General features: G+C 43.3%; 1 protein-coding gene across 1 annotated transcript in view; it reads right to left on the reverse strand.

The window, feature by feature from the left end:
- Nucleotides 1–2009: 2009 nt before the first annotated feature.
- OTOP1 (otopetrin 1) overlaps nt 2010–14578 on the reverse strand; it is a 64773-nt gene continuing 52204 nt past the window's right edge. The window contains exon 6 of the mRNA XM_059923337.1: nt 2010–2594. Within this exon, the coding sequence (XP_059779320.1) occupies nt 2424–2594 (171 nt within the window). The 3' untranslated portion in view covers nt 2010–2423. The remainder of the gene's footprint in view (nt 2595–14578) is intronic.

A 14578-nucleotide genomic window follows, 5' to 3' on the forward strand; every position in this document is an offset into this window, starting at 1 on the left:
GTAGTCATCTCACACAGTGTCGTTTACCAATGTGCACAAAGACTCAGCAGAAGATGCTTGCCATGGTGTCATTTATAATACCAAACAAACAAACAAGCAAACCACTTAAATGTCTCTAAATGTCCAACATCAGGGTTTCACTACATCAGGAATGGTACCTCCCTCCAAGGAATGTACTTTGAAGCCATGCAAAGTCACATTGCAGAAGAGAACACAATATCGAGGAATGTCCTTCAGGAGTCTTAACTTGAGGTGCGTGGACTCCTGAGATGCTTCTGGAAGGGAGTGGCATCACCTGAGATGCTTATTTAAGCATCCAGGACCCCGCTGTAGACCAACGGAAGCTGACCTTCTAGCTGGGAAGGCAGGAATCCTAACAGGCTCCCTTAATGATTCTAATGCATTCAGAAGTGTGAGAATCAATGTCGGGGGACCCTAAAATAGTTACAAAGCTTGCTGGTGTATTAAGATTTAAAAAGCAAGTTACATGCAAATACAATATATATAAAAGCAATCCCATTTGTGCCTGTGTGAGTGTGTGTGTGTCTGTGTGTGTACTAATAGGTACCAAAAATTAACAGCAGTAACCTCTAGATTGCAATTTCTCAACCTAGGCACTGTTAACATCTGGAGCAGAATAATTCTTTGGAGCACAATAATTTGTGGTGGAAACAGTCCCGTCCTGTGTACTGGAAGATGTTTAGCAGCTTCCCTGGCCTCTACCCATTAGATGCCAGTAACGCCCCCTAGCGGTAACAAAAATGTCTCCAGACATTGCCGAAAGTCCCCTGGAAGACAAGATCACCCACGGTTGAGAACCACTGCCCTAGATGGAAGGTATGATAGATAATGTTTTACTTTGCTTTTAGTCTATCTGCCCATTTCTTACTTTTTCCAAAAATGAATATAAAGTATTTCAGTTATGTAAAAATTTTGGTGTTTCTTAATGTCCCTCTGTCTGTGCTGTCAAAAAAAAATATATATATATATACACACTCAGATGAAAAGATGTTCACATTAGTACTTACAGTAAGTTAACTAATTTTATTATGATTTTAAAAGAATTAAGAAAAAGCATATACAAAGCGATCCCAAATGTCAATATTCCTTCAGAGGCTTTAAACTATTTATAACCTTTGGATATGGCATCCTGATTTTAAGGATATATCTTAAGAAGCAATTCTAAATATAAAAAATGTTTTACATATATGGTGGATTTTTGCAGAGTCACTGATAACAACAAAAAGTTATAAACACTCTAAAACCAACAATAGGAAGCAAAGTTAATTACGGTACTCAATAGAATATAATATAGTATGAAAATGATATTTACAAAGAGTTTATAACAATGTGGGTGGGAAGGTTTGTGCCATATTATTGAGGGGAAAATGCATACAAAATTGAATATGTCGCATCATCACTGGCAAGTATAACAAAACAACAATGAAAAGAATCCTGTGTGTCCAACACGGTTAAAAGAAACACATCAAGATGTTTAAAAAATGACTGTCAAGATCCTTATCTTTAATTTTGTATCTAAAAAATGACTGTCAAGATCCTTATCTTTAATTTTGTATCTATATAAGATGGCCAGTGTTCACGAAGCTTATTGTGATAATCATTTCATGATGTAAGCCAAATCATTAATGTACACCTTAAACTTATACAGTGCTATATGTCAATTACATCTCAATTAAACTGGAAGAAAAAGATGATTGTCAATTAAACAATGGCATCTTAGGGGATTTTTCTCTCTCTACTCTTCTGAAATGTCCTAATTTTCTAAAATAAGCATATATATATTTATAGTGAAAGATACTAAAAATGTATTAAAAAAAACTTTACAAATGAAAATATGCCAAAATTTCAGGTGAGAAATATGTCTTTATATTGATCTATACACAAATTTCCATCCAGACGATAAAAATAACTTTGTTCAAAAAAATGAAACGTATTCAGAAAGTACAATATAAACTAAATGTGATTTTAGCTACATTCATCAGCTCTGGGAAAGATAAAATTTAAAGGTGATTAGACTATGCAGATGGTCAGGAAAATGTTGTATATAGTAACATGATAACAGAAAATATTTTAATGAAAAACAAACTGGATATATTTTTTTCCAACCTGAAATCACATTATTCTAAAACAGAGGATCTCATTTCGAAGGAGATCAAATAATTTAGGTTCGATTAGAATTAACTAACCAAGGGCAGACTTCAGCCATCTCAGATTTTGATCTAACTTGTTTACACTCATCCAGGGTGATGGGCAATTCCAACTCATGGGAAAAACAATTATCGCAGACAAAAGGCGGCCCTTCTCACATTTGTAAGGCAGTATTTGCCCAACCTCAACATTCCCAGGTGGCTCCAACGAATTCTCTTGTTAGCGCTCTCCTCAGTCTTTGATGTGGACACAGATTATATCTTACAATAGACCTCAAAGAGGGAGGCAGCTGCGTGCATTCGGTAGAAAATAGAAAAAGGCATGGCCAGGTTGACCACTATTATCCAGGGTTCAAAGCCAAAGACAATTTCCTCCAATCCGTTGTCGTACTCGGGGCGGCAGCCAAAGGCGGGAGGGATCCAGAGCTGGAAGAGAAGAGGAGGTGGTCCTAGCAGCCGCCCAGGGGTCCCCCACAAACCCAGGCGCTGACCTGGACTCAGGGAGACCGAGTCACACCTGTCACAGGAGTAAGCAGCCCCTGCGTGTTTCCCATCTCTATGGAGCGCGTCAGTCCACTGAGCCCCGATCCTGCACGAACGCTCTTCACACCTACCTGGTTCTCTCCATCCCCACAGCCCTCACCTTGGTCTGGTCCTCCGTCTCCCCCTCCCCGGACTGCTGCAATGCCTCCCATGATCCCCTCCACTCCAGTGGGCTCCTTCGATTCCCCCCCTCCAGCCCATCACGTGGCTTCAGAGTGATCTTTATAAAGCGCACATCTTGTCACTCCTCTGCTGACCACTCACCGGGGCTCCAAATGCCTTCAGGAGACAGTCAAAATTCCCTCAGTGATCAGGAACACGTCCACGTCTCCACATCCCTCATCACGCCCTTCACTCTGGCCCTCCCAGGCTATGCACAGCTCCCAAATGTGCCTTTCCCCAGCCTTCAGGGTTTTGCTCCTGCCTCTTCCTCTATCAGGGACTCCCTGTCTTCCTTCTTCTGCTAAGTCCTACCTTCTTCCAAGTCCTGAGACACCTCCCCTTCCAGGAAGCCCTCCTTGATCTAACCAGTCAGGCAGGAACTCCCTGTGTGTTCCCATAGCCCCCAGTGTTTTCCTACAGTGGTGCTCCCTGTTTCCCACACCCCGTCTTTACATTTCACCATTGGTGCTTGGGGGTCCCAGCCACGTGGGTCTGGGCTGGTGAGTTCTGTGGTCCTTTTTCTGGCTTGTCCTTGGCTTAGAGAGGCAGCCCAGGCCCTGCCCACATCCCCCTGATCAGGAGAAGAAGCACATGCCGTGGAACCAGCCCTGGGTTCCTGCCACTTACAGACTACAATTTAACATCTCCAAGCCGCAGTTTCCTCACCTATAAGATGGGAATACTAACACCTGTCTCAGAGGGCTCAGATGAGAATAAAATGGCAACTAAGTCTGCAAAACATAAAGCAATAACCTATTATTTTTGTTGCTCATGGAACCCACACACTGGTTCCCCCTTCTCAGCCTCCCTGTCCCAGCTCCTCCTCCTCTACCTCCCCTTAAATTGTTGGGCTCCTAGACCTGCTTCCCTCTCACACTGACACTTCCACCACTTTCTCCACCCCTACACTGTGGCAGGCCACCTCTCGGGTGACTCCCAGTGGTCCCACCTCCTGGGAATCTTGTGGAGCCCTGTCCCCTTGAGTTGGACTGAATCTAGTGACTCTCTTCTAACCAACAGAATATGACACAAGTCATGGGATGTCACTTCTGAGATTAGGTTACAAAAGGACTCTGGAGTCCATCTTGCTCACCCCTCTTGCAAGAGAGGAAGCTGGCTGCCATGTGAGCCAGCCTATGGAGAGGCCACATGGCCAGGAACTGAGGGGGATCTCAGGCCCACAGCCAGCAAGGAAATCAAACCCTCAGCCCAACAGCCCACCAGGAACCGAATCCTTCCAACAGCCACATAAGTGAGTTTAGAAACAGACCCCCTTCCCCTCCAAAATCAAGCCATGAAATGACTACAGCCCCAGTGGGCAGTTTGGCCACAGCCTGCAAGGGACCCTGAGCAGAGCCACCCAGCTAAGTCACACTCAGATTCCTGACCCAGAGAAGCTGTGAAATAAGAAATGTCTGGGGCTTCCCTGGTGGTGCAGTGGTTGAGAGTCTGCCTGCCAATGCAGGGGACGCGGGTTCAAGCCCTGGTCTGGGAAGATCCCACATGCCGCGGAGCAACTGGGCCCGTGAACCACAACTACTGAGCCTGCGCGTCTGGAGCCTGTGCTCCGCAACAGGAGAGGCCGCGATAGTGAGAGGCCTGCGTACCGCGATGAAGAGTGGCCCCCGCTTGCCGCAACTAGAGAAAGCCCTTGCACAGAAACAAAGACCCAACACAGCTAAAAATAAATAAATAAATAAATAAATAATAAATAAATAAATAAAAAATAAAGGAATTCCTTTAAAAAAAAAAAAGAAATGTCTGTTGTTTTAAGTTGCCAAGTTTAGGGGTCATTTCTTATGCAGCAATGGGTAACTGATACACGTGGCTTTCATTAACATCTCCATATAGAACACTCGTGGCCTTATATTTCTAGCCCACTGTGTTCTCTGTGTTCTGGGTCCTTAAGGGTCATCCTCCCACGCCAGCTGGTTCTTCCCGCCCTCCTTAGCTGGTTCCTCCTCCTTTGCTCAGTCTCTTAATGTTGGCTGGTCCCAGGGCTCATTCATTCCTGGGTCCTCTTCTCTACCCTATACCCATGACCTCTGATGATCTCACCCAGTCCTGGTTGTAAATACCAGCTATGGGCCTACGACTTCCCAATCTAAATCACCAGCCTGGTCTACCCTTGAGAATTGCAGGCTCATATATCCCACTGGCTACTTGGTTGTCTAAAATGCATCTCAAACTCAACATTACATTCCCATTTCTCCCCGTCTCCTCAGCAACATCTTCCTCCCAGAGGCTCAATCAAAATTTCAGGCATCATCCTCATCTTCTTACTCATTCTCATAACAATCCGCCTGCCACCCAATCCATCAATTCTCAATCCACCCGTTTCTCTCCACTCCACCAGCCAGGCCACCACCCCCATCTCTCACCTGGACCATTGCAGTGGCTCCCTGCTTAAGCTCTCAGCCTACAGTCTATTCACCACTCATCGCCAGATTAATTATTTATGTAAGATGGTGTCCCTTTCCTGGTTAAACACCCAAGGGCTTCACAGCACATTTAAAATAAAATCTACCTGCTACACGGGATGGCAGAGCCCTCTGTTAGATGATCCCTTACCACCCTCCAACCCAGCTCCCCAGATTGTCCCCCACCCACCCACCCCAGTCACATGCCCTTCCTCCTCTTCTCAAAGGAGGCAAGCTCCTCCCACCCAGGGTTTTGCACTGGGTACTTCCTCTGCCTGGAGCATCCATGGCTCCTTCTGCCATCCAGCTCTGGTCTCTAATCCCACCGCCTGAGAAAGCCCTTCCCACCAACTTGGCCATGTGATCTACCATGGCCATCCAAGCACCAGCTCACTCACCATCCTTTCTTACTTCCCTGCAGGGCACACATCACTATAGGCATTTCTCCTGTTTGATTTTTTGTTGCTAGTCCTGGCATCTGGTTTATAAGCCCCATAGGAGGAAGACCAGAGCTCTGGGGCATGTTGCACCCTCATCACTCACAGCACTGCTGGCCCTCAGTGGGCACACAGAGGATATATTGTCAGGAAGAGAGGGAAAATGAGAAGAAAAGGAAGAGACCTTCAAGATGGCAGAAGAGTAAGACGTGGAGATCACCTTCCTCCCCATAAATACATCAAAAACACATCTGCATGTGGAACAACTTCTACAGAATACCTACTGAATGCTGACAGAAGACCTCAGACTTCCCAAAAGGCAAGAAAATCCCCACATACTGGGGTAGGGCAAAAGAAAAAAGAAAAAACAGAGACAAAAGAATATGGACAGGACCTGCACCTCTGGGAGGGAGCTGTGAAGGAGGAAATGTTTCCACACACTAGGAAGCCCCTTCACTGGTAGGGATGGGGGGTGGGCGGGGGGAAAGCTTTGGAGCCATGGAGGAGAGCACAGCAACAGGGGTGCGGAGGGCAAAGCGAAGAGATCCCTGGACAGAGGATCGGTGCTGACCAGCACTCACCAGCCCGAGAGGCTTGTCTGCTCACCCACTGGGGCAGGTGGGGGCTGGGAGCTGAGGCTCGAGCTTCGGAGGTCGGATCCCAGGGAGAGGACTGGGGTTGGCTGCGTGAACACAGCCTGAAGGGGTCTAGTACGCCACAGCTAGCCAGGAGGGAGTCCAGGAAAAAGTCTGGAGCTGCCGGAGAGGCAAGAGACCATTGTTTCAGGGTGCACGAGGAGAGGGGATTCTTCCCCTGTCTGCCCACAGAGAGCAGAGCACCGCCTAAATGAGCTCCAGATATGGGCGCAATCCGCAGCTAACAGCTCAGACACCAGAGACAGGCATGAATCACTAACGCTGCTGTTGCTGCCACCAAGAATCCTGTGTGCAAGCACAGGTCACTACCCATACCCACCCTGGGAGCCTGTGCAGCCCGCCACTGCCAGGGTCCCATTATCCAGGGACAAGTTCCCCGGGAGAACACAAGGCACACCTCAGGCTGTTGTAACGTCACGCCAGCCTCTGCTGCCTCAGGCTCGCCCCGCATTCCAATTATGACTACCATACCCCTGCCTCTCCCCGGCCTGAGTAAGAGCCCCCTAATCAGCTGCTGCTTTAACCCCCTCCTGTCTGGGCGGGTAACAGACTCCTGAGGGCAGCCTACACGCAGAGGCAGGGCCTAAACCAAAGCTGAACCCCAGGAGCTGTGCTAATAAAGAAGAGAAAGGAAAATTTCTCCATGCAGCCTCAGAGCAGCAGATTAAATCCCCACAATCAACTTGATAAACCCTGCATCTGAAGAATACCTGAATAGACAACGAACGTTCCCAAAATTGAGTCAGTGGACTTTGGGAGCAACTGTAGACTTGGAGTTTGCTTTCTGCATCTAATTTGTTTTTGGTTTTATGTTTATCTTAGTTTAGTATTTAGTGCTTATTATCATTGGTGGATTTGTTTATTGGTTTGGTTGTTCTCTTCCTTTTTTTAAAATATATATATATTTTTCCTTTTTCTCTTTTTGTGAGTGTGTATGTGTATGCTTCTTTGTGTGATTTTGTCTGTATAGGTTTGATTTTACCATTTGTCCTAGGGTTCTGTCTGTTCATTTTTTGTTTGTTTTTGTTTTTGTTTTTTTTCTCTCTTCCTTTTCTTCTGAGCCGTGTGGCTGGCAGGGTCTTGCTGCTCCGGCCAGGTGTCGGGCCTGAGCCTCTGAGGTGGGAGGACCAAGTCCAGGACATTGGACCACGAGAAACCTCCCAGCCCCACGTAATATCAATCAGCAAGAGCTCTCCCAGAGAACTTCATCTCAACACTAAGACCCAGCTCCACCCAACGGCCAGCAAATTCCAGTGCTGGACACCCCATGCCAAACAGCTAGCAAGACAGGAACACAACCCCACCTTTTAGGCAGAGAGGCTGCCTAAAGTCATACTAAGTTCACAGACACTCCAAAACACACCACTGGACATGGCCCTGCCCACCAGAAGGACAAGATACAGCCCCACCCACCAGAACACAGGCACCAGTCCCCCCCCACCAGGAAGCCTACACAGCCACTGAACCAACCTCACCCATTGGGGGAAGACACCAAAAATAATGCGAACTATGGACCTGCAGCCTGCGAAAAGGAGACCCCAAACACAGTAAGTTAAACAAAATGAGAAAACAGAGAAATATGCAGCAGATGAAGGAGCAAGGTAAAAACCCACCAGACCAAACAAATGAAGAGGAAATAGGTAGTCTACCTGAAAAAGAATTCAGAGTAATGATAGTAAAGATGATCCAAAATCTCGGAAATAGAATGGAGAAAATACAAGAAATGTTTAACAAGGACCTAGAAGCACTAAAGAGCAAACAAACAGTGATGAACAACATAATAAATGAAATTAAAAATACTCTAGAAGGAATCACTAGCAGAATAACTGAGGCAGAAAAACAGATAAGTGACCTGGAAAATAAAATAGTGGAAATAACTACCGCAGAGCAGAATAAAGAAAAAAGAATGAAAAGAAATGAGGACAGTCTCAGAGACCTCTGGGACAACATTAAATGCAACAACATTTGAATTTTAGGGGCCCCAGAAGAAGAAGAGAAAAAGAAAGGGCCTGAGAAAATATTTGAAGAGATTATAGTTGAAAACTTCCCTAACATGAGAAAAGAAATAGTCAATCAAGTCCAAGAAGTGCAGAGAGTCCCATACAGGATAAATCCAAGGAGAAACATGCCAAGACACATATTAGTCAAACTATCAAAAATTAAATTCAAAGAAAAAATATTAAAAGCAGCAAGGGAAAAGTGACAAATAACATAAAAGGGAAACCCAATAAGGTTAACAGCTGATTGTTAAGCAGAAACTCTGCAAGCCAGAAGAGAGTGGCAGGACATATTTAAAGTGATGAAAGGGAACAACCTACAACCAAGATTACTCTAACCAGCAAGAATCACATTCAGATTCGATGGAGAAATTAAAACCTTTACAAATAAGCAAAAGTTAAGAGAATTCAGTACCACCAAAACCAGCTTTATAACAAATGCTAAAGGAACTACTCTAGGCAGGAAACACAAGAGAAGGAAAAGACCTACAATAACAAACCCAAAACAATTAAGAAAATGGTAATAGGAACATACATATCAATAATTACCTTAAATGTAAATGGATTAAGTGCTCCAACCAAAAGACATAGACTGGCTGAATGGATACAATAACAAGACCTGTATATATGCTGTCTAAAAAACACCACACTTCAGACCTAGGGACACATACAGACTGAAAGTGAGGGGATGGAAAAAGATATTCCATGCAAATGGAAATCAAAAGAAAGCTGGAGTAGCAATTCTCATATCAGACAAAATAGACTTTAAAACAAAGACTATTAGAAGAGACACAGAAGGACACTACATAATGATCAAGGGATCAATCCAAGAAGAAGATATAACAATGTAAATATTTATGCACTCAACGAAGGTGCACCTCAATACATAAGGCAAATGCTAACAGCCATAAAAGGGGAAATCAACAGTAACACAATCATAGTAGGGGACTTTAACACCCTACTTTCACCAATGGACAGATCATCCAAAATGAAAATAAATAAGGAAACACAAGCTTTAAAAGACATATTAGACCAGACAGACTTAATTGATATTTATAGGACATTCCATCCAAAAACAACAGAATACACTTTCTTCTCAAGTGCTCATGGAACATTCTCCAGGATAGATCATATCTTGGGTCACAAATCAAGCCTCGGTAAATTTAAGAAAATTGAAATTGTATCAAGTATCTTTTCCAACCACAACGCTATGAGACTAGATATCAACTACAGGGGAAAAAAGCTGTAAAAAATACAAACACATGGAGGCTACACAATACACTACTAAATAACCAAGAGATCACTGAAGAAATCAAAGAGGAAATCAAAAACTACCCAGAAACAAATGACAATGAAAACATGATGACCCAAAACCTATGGGATGCATCAAAAGCAGTTCTAAGAGGGAAGTTTATAGCAATACAATCCTACCTCAAGAAAGAAGAAACATCTCAAATAAACAACCTAACCTTACACCTAAAGCAATTAGAGAAAGAAGGACAAAAAAAAACCCCAACGTTAGCAGAAGGAAAGAAATCATAAAGATCAGGTCAGAAATAAATGAAAAAGAAATGAAGAAAACAATAACAAAGGCCAATAAAATTAAAAGCTGGGTCTTTGAGAAGATAAACAAAATTGATAAACCATTAGCCAGAATCATCAAGAAAAAAAAAAGGGAGAGGACTCAAATCAACAGAATTAGAAATGAAAAGGGAGAAGTAACAACTGATACTGCAGAAATACAAAGGATCATGAGAGACAACTACAAGCAACTATATGCCAATAAAATGGACAACCTGGAAGAAATGGACAAATTCTTAGAAAAGTGCAAACTTCCAAGACTAAACCAGGAAGAAATAGAAAATATGAACAGACCAATCACAAGCACTGAAATTGAAACTGGGATTAAAAATCTTCCAACAAACCAAAGCCCAGGACCAGATGGCTTCACAGGTGAATTCTATCAAACATTTAGAGAAGAGCTAACACCCATCCTTCTCAAACTCTTCCAAAATATAGCAGAGGGAGGAACACTCCGAAACTCATTCTATGAGGCCACCATCACCCTGATACCAAAACCAGACAAAGATACTACAAAAAAAGAAAATTACAGACTAATATCACTGATGAATATAGATGCAAAAAACCTCGACAAAATACTAGCAAACAGAATCCAACAGCACATTAAAAAGATCATAGACCATGATCAAGTGGGGTTTATCCCAGGGATGCAAGGATTCTTCAATATACACAAATCAATATGATACACCATATTAACAAACTGAAGGCTAAAAACCATATGATCATCTTAATAGATGCAGAAAAAGCTTTCAAGAAAATTCAACACCAATTTATGATAAAAACTCTCCAGAAAGTAGGCATAGAGGGAACTTACCTCAACATAATAAAGGCCATATATGACAAACCCACAGCCAACATCGTTCTCAATGGTGAAAAACTGAAACCATTTCCTCTAAAATCAGGAAAAGACAAGGATGCCCACTCTCACCACTATTATTCAACATAGTTTTGGAAGTCCTAGCCACAGCAATCAGAAGAAAAAGAAATAAAAGGAATCCAAATCAGAAAAGAAGTAAAGCTGTCACTGTTTGCAGATGACATGATACTATACATAGAGAATCCTAAAGATGCTACTAGAAAACTACTAGAGCTAATCAATGAATTTGGTTAAGTAGCAGGATACAAAATTAATGCACAGAAATCTCTTGCATTCCTATACACTAATGATAAAAAATCTGAAAGATAAATTAAGGAAACCCTCCCATTTACCACTGCAACAAAAAGAATAAAATACCTAGGAATAAACCTACCTAAGGGGACAAAAGACCTGTATGCAGATAGACACTGATGAAGGAAATTAAAGATGATACAACCAGATGGAGAGATATACCATGTTCTTGGATTGGAAGAATCAACATTGTGAAAATGACTCTACTACCCAAAGCAATCTACAGATTCAATGCAATCCCTATCATGCTACCAGTGGCATTTTTCATAGAACTAGAATAAAAAATTTTACAATTTGTATGGAAACACAGAAGACCCCAAATAGCCAAAGCAATCTTGAGAAAGAAAAACGGAGCTGGAGGAATCAGGCTCCCAGACTTCAGACTATACTACAAAGCTACAGTAATCAAGACAGTATAGTACTGACACAAAAACAGAAATATAGATCAATGGAACAGGATAGAAAGCCCAGAGATAAACCCACGCACATATGGTCACCTTATCTTTGATAAAGGAGGCAAGAATATACAATGGAGAAAAGACAGCCTCTTCAATAAGTGGTGCTGGGAAAACTGGACAGCTACATGTAAAAGAATGAAATTAGAACACTTCCTAACACCACGCACAAAGATAAACTCAAAATGGTTTAAAGACCTAAATGTAAGGCCAGACACTATAAAACTCTTAGAGGAAAACATAGGCAAAACACCCTATGACATAAATCACAGCAAGATCCTTTTTGACCCACCTCCTTGAGAAATGGAAATAAAAACAAAAATTAACAAATGGGACCTAATGAAACTTAAAAGCTTTTGCACAGCAAAGGAAACCATAAACAAGGTGAAAAGACAACCCTCAGAATGGGAGAAAATATTTGCAAATGAAGCAACTGACAAAGGATTAATCTCCAAAATATACAAGCAGCTCACGCAGCTCAATATCAAAAAAACAAACAACCCAATCCAAAAATGGGCAGAAGACCTACATAGACATTTCTCCAAAGAAGATCTACAGATTGCCAACAAACACATGAAAGGATGCTCAACATCACTAACCATTAGAGAAATGCAAATCAAAACCACAATGAGGTATCACCTCACACTGGTCAGAATGGCCATCATCGAAAAATCTACAAACAATAAATGCTGGAAAGGGTGTGGAGAAAAGGGACCCCTCCTGCACTGTTGGTGGGAATGTTGATACAGCCACTATGGAGAACAGTATGGAGGTTCCTTAAAAAACTAAAAATAGAACTACCATACGACCCAGCAATCTCACTACTGGGCATATACCCTGAGAAAACCATAATTCAAAAAGAGTCATGTACCGCAATGTTCATTGCAGCTCTATTTACAATAGCCAGGACATGGAAGCAACCAAATTGTCCATCGACAGATGAATGGATAAAGAAGATGTGGCACATAGATACAATGGAATATTACTCAGCCATAAAAAGAAACGAAATTGAGTTATTTGTAGTGAGGTGGATGGACCTAGAGTCCGTCATACAGAGTGAAGTAAGTCAGAAAGAGAAAAACAAATACCATATGCTAACACATATATATGAAATTTAAAAAAAAAAAAAAAGGCTCTGATGATCCTAGGGCCAGGACAGGAATAAAGACACGGACATAGAGAATGGACTTGAGGACACGGGCAGGGGGAAGGGTAAGCTGGGATGAAGTGAGAGAGTAGCATGGACATATATACACTACCAAATGTAAAATAGATAGCTAGTGGGAAGCAGCCGCATAGCACAGGGAGATCAGCTCGGTGCTTTGTGACCACCTAGACGGGTGGGATAGGGAGGGTGGGAGGGAGACACAAGAGGGAGGAGATATGGGGATATATGTATATGTATAGCTGATTCACTTTGTTATACAGCAGAAACTAACACAACATTGTAAAGCAAATTATACTCCATTAAGTATGTTAAAAAGAAAGAAAATGAGAATAAAAGAAGAAGAGATTATGGACCTCTTTCCTGAAATCCAGATCTTTCCATCTGCTGTGAAGTTGGCTATAATTCTTGCTACTCATCCCCTTGAAAGGCGAACTATGCCCCCTTCCTTTGAATCTGGGTGGACGCTATCACTGCTGGACCCATAAAATATGGCAGAAATGGTGCCATGCAATGTCCACACCCAGACCTTAAGAGACTGGCACTTCCAGTCCTTTGGAAGCCTGGCTCTGGGTCCTGAGCCATCACCTAAGAAGTCCACCTCCCCTGAGACCGCCGTGCTGGAGAGTCCCCACGAATACGCTGCAGCCAGAGTCCCCGCTGAGTCCAGCCTTTCAGCCTCCCCAACCCAAGGCACCAGATCGTGGACTTTCCAACCCAAGCAGCCCATCCAGTAGCTTCAGTCAGTTTCATTAGGAATAGAATTGTCCAGCCAAGCCCTGCCAGAATTCCTAACCCACAAGGTCCTGAGACATAATAAAATGGTTGTTGTTTTTGTCATGCATTTGGGGTCACTGGTTACACAGCAATAGAAAACCAAAATATCTGCCTGTTGGTTATGTCCACTTGGATGTCCAGGAGACCTTACCACTGAATGTGTCCAGTACTAAACCCACGTGCTTCCTTCCACCCGAGCCCCCTCCCAAGCCTGCTCCCCCTCCAGAGACCCTAATCTCCATAAATAGCATCACCATGTACCAGGAACTCAAGGCGAAACCTGGGAGCCGCTTTTGGCATCCCTCTCCCTTCACAGGCTACGACATGGATGAACCTGAAGGTCCTTGCACCACGTGAGATAAATCCCGTATGATTCCACTTATATGAGATACCCAGAGAGTCAAACTCATAGAGAAAGAGAGTAGAACGGTGGTTGCCAGGGGATGGGGTGGAGAGGAAATGGAGAGTTGTTTCATGAGTACAAAATTTCAGTTTTACAAAGTGAAAAAGCTTTAGAGGTGAGTGGCGGTGATGGTAGCACGATCATGTGAATGCACTAAATGCTACAGAATCGTGCACTGGAAAATGGTTAAAATGGTAAATTTTAGATTATGTGTTCATTACCACGATTAAAATTTAATTTAATTTAAAAGAATAAAAACACGAATCAGATCTTGTCACTCAGAGCATAAAACCCTTAGATGGTTTTCTGTTGCATTTAGGATTAAGTCCTGGCTTGTGGTCATGGCTTACCAGGCCACGCCTCTCTCCTCTTGCTCTCCAAGTTCCAGCCACGTGGGTTTCCTTCCAGGTCTTGAGCGCATCCAGCAAGCCCTGCCTTGCTCTGCATCCGTGGCTTCCCCGTACCTGCTGCTCCGCCCAGACTGCCCCACTCCACCAAGAGGAGGCCTCCCCTGAACCCCAGTGTTCCCACAGCACCCAAACTCTTCCGTCATCACACCCACCACCCTTTACTGTCCACCCCACAGCTGCCAATTGCCCCACGTGGTCGTGCACACCAGCACCTCCAGCCGCTGCCTCTGTGCCAG

This window comes from Balaenoptera ricei, chromosome 5 (assembly GCF_028023285.1).
Source record: "Balaenoptera ricei isolate mBalRic1 chromosome 5, mBalRic1.hap2, whole genome shotgun sequence".
Classification (NCBI taxonomy): domain Eukaryota; kingdom Metazoa; phylum Chordata; class Mammalia; order Artiodactyla; family Balaenopteridae; genus Balaenoptera; species Balaenoptera ricei.